Below are 6777 nucleotides of genomic sequence, written 5' to 3' on the forward strand. Positions count from 1 at the left end.
GAAGACTTAACGGTGTTAACGTACAAGGCCCAAGTGTGTAAATGACAGAGACAGGCCCTACCCAGAATGCAGAGCCGCCCCCCCAGGAGAGCAGGCAGAGGGGCATCTCTCGAGACCGAGTGGGCCCGTGCAGGCCTCATGGCCCCTCCCCTAGGACCTCTGAGTCTATGTCCCCTGGGTTGCAGGGTCTCTCCCTCCCCAGGCTGGAGATTTCAGGATGGGGTGTGGACTGGGAAAGTGGGGTGAGGACACAGATGCTCCAAGCACCAGGTCTTAGCGGCGGGCAAAGAATTCCACTCAGCAAGCAAACAGTGTGGTCACTGCCCTTTGCAGGGCATCTGCATTTGTGGACGGGTGTGAAATGGTAATGGCTGACCCCCTCACCACCCCGCCACCTCCAGGCCTAGTACCGCAGTGGGGGAAGAGGGGCAGGAGGGGGGAAGAACTGTGCAAAGAGAGGCCTGGATGGGTGGGGGTCCCAGAAGGACCCAAGCAGCAGATGACCCCCAGGTGTGGGCCTCAGACCCATCAGCTACCCCCGCCAAAGTAAATCCAGAGGCGAGCCCAGGTGGTTCCTCTTCTGAGCGCCAGCCTGGCCTCCCGAGTCCTGGGGCGCTGGCTCAGCGCCCCCGGGGGACTGCCTTCCTCCAGGCATGGCACCAAGCCGGGGGGGGGCTGATTAGCAGTCTGCAGAAGAGACGCAGGGCCGTGGCGGGAGGGGGCTTGGATGCCAGCTCTCCATCACGATCTCGGAGGCCAGGCCGGTGGCCAGGCCGGTGGCCGGAAGGTCCTGAGCGAGAGTCTGAGTACCTGGGGGCTGGATCTTCATCCTCAGCCCCTTGGGGCCTTTGACCTGCTCCCCGGCCCCGGCCGCCCCTTACGCTCCAACGCCTCCTCCACGCGTCCACGGCCTCTACCTCACCAAATGGAGCACAGTCACGCCCCGCGAGCCAAAGGGGGCATGGAAGCTGGCGAGAAAGAACAGCAGTCAGGGCAGGGCAGACACTGGGGCGGTGAGTATCCACAGTAGCTGTTTGTACCAGAGCTTCCCAACCTGCTCCAATATTTCAGGAGAAACCAGCATTTGTACAACACCCTGTGATCACTGCAGGAAGCTGTTCCTCCCGGCCTCTGAGGCCTGAGGGATCAAAGAGGATCAGCTCTAAGGACAGTAGGTCTGCCTCCTGCCTGGCCTCTCAGTGACCCCTCACTGCCCCACGAGAGGGAGTTAACAGGAGGGCCGGGGGGTGTGCAGCACCGACCACCAGGCTCAATGGACCCTGCCTGGTGAAGTGAGAAGCTGCAGGACAGGGAGACTCAGGAGGGTGGTGGTACTGGGGCGAGGGGGATACAGGTTTCCACGGGAGAAATGACAACTAGATCCTTCCTCAACCTGCGCCCGGTTCCCCCGGGAGGGAGCGGCATCTGGGGAAGAGGGCGTAGTGCCAGGAGCCACGGTTTCTAGGTTCTATTCCTGGGCCCTCCCCTGGGCCTTGCTGACCACAAACCCGCCCCCACCCCCTCCTCCAGCTTCCCTTCTCGGCCCAGCCAGCATGGCGGGCACTCTGGGGCCGGTGGACAGGCCCACCCTCCTTGGCATCTGCACCCCCCCCCACATCTCCTGGTTTCCCAACATTTCAGCCCTAGGACCCAGAACCCACCACTGAGAACAGGGAGTGGAGCTCCCAGGCCCATCCCAGCTCCCACCAAGGTCCCACCATGGGAACTATGACTCCTTGGTTCTGGTCCCAACCCTGAGAACCCTGCCACTGAGGGAGGCTTTCTTCCTGCCTCAATCCCACGGTCAGGCTCCAGGACAAGCGTCATCACAGCAGAAAGGGGTGGGGGGCAAGCTCATCCCCCCTCCGCCCTCCCCAGCTCCCTGAAAGCCACAGCCCAGGAGCCCTGCCTTGGTGGGGGTAGAGGCCCAGCCGCCTGAAGGTCTGTTCTGCCAGCCTCTTCCACCTGAGTCAGGGCAGAACCAACCTGGGGAGGGTGGTGCTTATCCTGCCCATCTTCCTCTCAGGCACTGCGGGCACATTCAGGACCCCTGCCCGGCGCCCCAGGGGGAAGGCCGGCTCTTGGCCCCAGGCCCAGGCACCCAGGGTCGACTCCTGGGCTTTCCCTCCCCACTGGCCCTAGGACGGCCAGCTTTGAGGAGGCATGCTGGAGTGGGGGTGCGCGGGAGGGCAAGAGGGAAGGAGAGCTCAGACCCCAAGAACTCACCTGACACGACCCACGACACCGCGTCCATGGCCGCGGGAAGCGAAGACGTTAGCCTGCGGTCTAGGACACGAGGGTCCCGGTCCCGAGGCTCTGCCGGGCGCGCACGGTCTGGATGGCCTGCTGGTTCTTGAACTTGACCAGGCCCAGGGTGATCTGCGCGTTCCAGCCGGGGTCCTCGGGCGGGCAGCGGAAGTCGATCTCGCCGCCGCCCTCGGTCACCAGCGTGAAGTAGATGTGGCGCCCGGTGCTCTCCACGCACTCCACGGCTTTGATGCGGGCGAAGCTGAGCTCCTTGGGCCGGCCGCCCGCGCCCTTGGCCTCGAAGAGCTGCAGCCCGCGCTCGGTGAGCACGCAGCGCTTGCGCTTCCACTGCTGCAGCAGCCCGCCGCTGCGCTTCTCCAACACGCCCTCCCGGAGCACGGCCGCCGTCATGGGAGCGCGCGGGGCCGGGGCCGCGGCGCGCCCCGCCGGTTCTCCCTGCGGCCCGGCCGGCGCGCCCGGTGCCTCCCGCGCCGGGCTTCGGCCCCCGCCGCTGCTCCGCGCCCTCCCGCCCGCTCTCGGCCGTTCGCCCGCTCGCTCCCCGGGCCGTCTGCGCGTCGGGCGGCAGCTCGCGGGATGTGCCCTCACATGTCCCGCGCCCGCCTCCCGCCTCCTGCGCGGAGCATTCCTGCCCGGCCGGCCCTCCCCTCTCCTCCCCTCTCCTCCCCTCCCCTTCGCCCCTCTCCCCTGCGCGCCCGGGGGCGGGGCGCCTTCAGGCCTCCTGGCTGCCGTTTCTGGGGACCACAGCTCCTCCAGGCCTTGGACTCAGGGGGGGATAGTGAGGGGGAGGAGGAGGGGGCGCCTTCCAGACGTGAGGGGGTCGCTGCTTGTGGGGGAGGGGGGGTTGCTCCGTGGTCGCGCACTGGCACCGGTTGGGACTCGCACGGGATGGGGGTTGCCAGACAGCTGCTGGAGCTTCCCAGGCCGCGGCAGTCCTGGCCCCCAGCCTCTGCCCCCTCTCCTAGCTTGACCAGCTCCCCCTTGGCGTTGCGCAATCAGAAAAATGAGGCCGATCCTGGGGTTGGGGCGGGGGAAGGGGGGGGAATCAAGCCTAAGTTGGGTTCCTCCCCCATCTGCAGATTTTTCGGTTTGGGCCCCAGACAGGCTGCCCACAGCTGTCTCTGCTTGGACGACCCACTGTCCTGCGCCTGCCCCCATCCAGTGCGGCTGAGGAAAGCAGAACCTTGAGGTGCCTCGGCCTCCCCTCCCCGCGGTGGAGGAGGAGGGGCCCGCCCCCCACGGATCACCTGGCAATGGCACTGCCTGCATCCTGGGCACACACTGGAGGGGCCTGCAGTTCAGCCCACCTAGACCGTGCCTGGTGGAGTCAGCCCCAGGCCAAGCGCGACCGGGCCTGTTGCTTCCCCTCCGCAGATTCAATCAACCTCCCTCCATCCTGCGCCCCCCCAAGAAGGGACTTTTCCCCGGATGCTGAGCTGAAGATGGAAGGAGGGGGCGGGAAGAAGGCTCCCCTCCCTTTTCTGCCTGGAGAGTATGGTGTAAAGATACCAGCTCTGTAGAGTTGGGTTCCAACCTCAACCCTTCCGCCTTGGGGCTGTGTCCCGCCCACCTCGGGCAACTTCATCATCCTTCAGTTTCCTCATCTGTCAAATGGGAGGATTAATTGATTCTTATCTCACGAGCTCTAGTGAATAAGTTAGATTACATTTGTGAAAAGCCCAGGACAGAGCCTGGTAACTCTCAGAGTCTCAGGAAATGTTATTCCAGGGAATTCCCTGGTGGTCCAGTGGTTAGGGCTCCGAGCTTTCACTGCTGAGGGCTCCAGTCCGGGAACTAAGATTCCGCAAGCCATGAGGCACAGCCAAAAAAATAAATAAATAATTGAAAAAAAGAATTATTCCACCCCTTCCCCCAGTTTTACTGACTTTAGAGGACGATGAGGACCCCGGCCCGGCACTGGAAGACGGCTCCCTGGGTCCTAATGCCGCCCCATCTTGGTCAGCTCCTCCAGGACTTCCCATTTCTTAGGGACCTATTCATATACATGTTAGTAATAGTTTATTATGGGAATAATGATTTATTCCCATAATAATGATAGTAATAAGGCCTCTTTGTACCCACACCCTGTGTTTCCACCCTCCTGCCCACTGATGTGGAGCCTAAGGGGCACAGAGAGGGTCCAGTGTGGAGGGGAGGGCGCCCTCCCCGGCAGCACCCAAGTCAGGAGCTCTCATCTTCCCACCCACAGCTCTGCAGCCCGTGTGCTGCAGGAGACACACACATACACATGCGCGCACGCACACGTGGGCCAGCTAACCCTCCTAACTCCCAGAAGGCCCCTCCGCGGGAGGGAGTGGTCAGGCCATGAGAGAAGAGAGGCAACCAGAGAAACAGCTCCAGAGGGCGGCCGTGGAGGGAGCTCAGGGGGCCTGCAGCCCTGCCTGAGGGACCCCCAAGGTCTCAGCCTGCCCGCCAACCATGCCCTCCTGTGGCCCTCTCTCCAGCCTCCAACACCCACGCCCCCCACTCCATCCCTCCATAGGCATCTCCTGAGTGCACCAACCCAGCACAGTCCTGCATGATCCAGAATCCTACTGAGGAAACAGGGCTCCAGACCAGCTCTGTTCCTGACTGTTTTATCGCTGTCGTTTCCCCTCCGGGCCTGGCACACATTGGTGCTCTCTCCAGACCCAGGTGAATTCACAAACGTACGGGCTTGGAAAGTTTACAGAGCGCTCTCACGTGTTTTTGAGTCTCGTGGCAGATGAGATCAGAGAGGCCGAGCAACCTAGATGAGGTCACACAGCTTTGTAAATGGCAAAGCTGGGATGAGATTGTGTGGTGGCTGAGAGGACCCAGGATCTTTTGCTGACAACACGCCACCTCTCTGTAAGCATCTGGGTACACAGCGTTCCTTTTAGACATGAACCAGCCACCCACACTGCCCTCTTCAGCTTCCTGGCTGGAGGGGTGCCAGGCTTTTGGACATAGGAGAATGGCCGAAAAAAGACAGAAGCACTGGGTAAAGGGGAGGCCACGGGAGGAAATTCAGCAGGGCATACTCTATTTGCTGGAAAGGTCGTTACCAATTAAATGTCCGGTTCCCAGCCTCACATCTCCCCGGTGTCCTGTGTAGGTCCTTGGAACCTGGGAGTCCTGCCCCCCACCCCTACCCCCGGGGACGAGGGGAGATGGTTCATTCTAAACCTTTCCCCCAGACTGGTGTCTGCCTGGTGGCCCCATCTGGGAGAGGCTCAGACTCAAGCTGGATTACTTGAGCCTCAGAAGGATCTAGAGGGGCAGGGTGCAGGGGGCTAGTGCTGGCGCTCCCTGCCTGCCAGGGCATCTGTACCCCCCACCAGGGAACACGGCCCCTGGGTACCAAGTCCCTGGGTACACTGCCCCCAGGAATGGAGCTCTCACTCAGCCTCTGGGGCTTGGCTGGGGCAGTGCTGAGTCCCGGAGACACTCACTCAATTCTAATGGACTTGCTGACTCCCCAGGGGACTGCTAGACAGAACCGGGGCTGGCTCTTCCCTCTGCCCCCTGCACCCACCCTCCCAGGGAAGTTGGTCTGCACCGTCAGTCCGTCTGCATCCAGCTGGAATGGGCTGGACTGCAAAATGGTCCCAGGGAGCAGCGGGCTGGAGGTGCTCTGAGCCTCCCTAGTGGGGAATAAGGCGCCCGGTCCACTCCAGGTGGCTGCCTGGGACGGGGTAGAAAGGAAGATGGGAACAGGATGGGATGGACAGGGCCCAGAGAGGCTCAAGGAGTAAAATGTCTGCTGTTTTCTACAATGCTTACTTAATCTTATTATAAATTCGCTTTAGTGTTCATTCATTGTGAGGCTCAGTCCATAGGACAAGCACTGAAGATCATTATATTTACAAAGAGAATGTATATTAACACGGTACAAATTTAAACTGAAGGGAGGATCACCCCTGTGCTTGCAATCCTCCAGAGCCTGAGGCCCCTCGGTGATGCAGCCTGGGGGGCCTGCCCCTTTCTCCCTGACCTGTACCCCACGCCTCCCCCACCCCCAGCCAGTCTCCTCACCAGCCTGCCCACAAGGCCACGGGCTCCTCCCTGCCTGGACCGCTCCTCCCCCAGCCTCTCTAGGTTCGTTTCCTTACCTCACACAGCTCTGTCCTCAGACATCGCCTTCTCAGCGAGGTCGGCCCCACCACCCTGTTTAAATCCCCCCACACACAGTCACACTCACACACAGACACACATACACACACACAGTCACAGGCACACATACGGCATCCCCTTCCCTGCTTGACTTTTCTCTATACCACGTGTCACCATCTACAAGTCTTGATATTTTCCTTAGTTATTGTATGTCTCCTCTACTAGAACGTAGGCTGTATGCCAGCAGGGAGTTTTATCTGTTTTCTTTACCCTTGTAGATCCAGCACCTAGACTGTTGCCTGGCACACAGGGGGGCCTCAGCACATAATTGTTGAGTGAGTGGATGAAATGGAAATGTAAATGAAAATAACTGGGAGGAGGAAAAGGGATCACAGCGGAGTTTCCCATTCTTTCATT

General features: G+C 61.2%; 1 protein-coding gene across 1 annotated transcript; it reads right to left on the minus strand.

Moving 5' to 3' along the window:
- Positions 1–312: 312 nt before the first annotated feature.
- PHLDA3 (pleckstrin homology like domain family A member 3) lies at positions 313–2881 on the minus strand. The gene is made up of 2 exons (XM_060091492.1): positions 2227–2881; positions 313–968 (listed from the first exon to the last, which is right to left on the minus strand). The coding sequence occupies exon 1, from the start codon at positions 2656–2658 to the stop codon at positions 2287–2289; it is 372 nt and encodes a 123-aa protein (XP_059947475.1). The 5' UTR covers positions 2659–2881; the 3' UTR covers positions 313–968; positions 2227–2286.
- Positions 2882–6777: the final 3896 nt, after the last annotated feature.

The sequence above is a fragment of the Mesoplodon densirostris genome, chromosome 2 (assembly GCF_025265405.1).
Source record: "Mesoplodon densirostris isolate mMesDen1 chromosome 2, mMesDen1 primary haplotype, whole genome shotgun sequence".
NCBI classification, from domain to species: domain Eukaryota; kingdom Metazoa; phylum Chordata; class Mammalia; order Artiodactyla; family Ziphiidae; genus Mesoplodon; species Mesoplodon densirostris.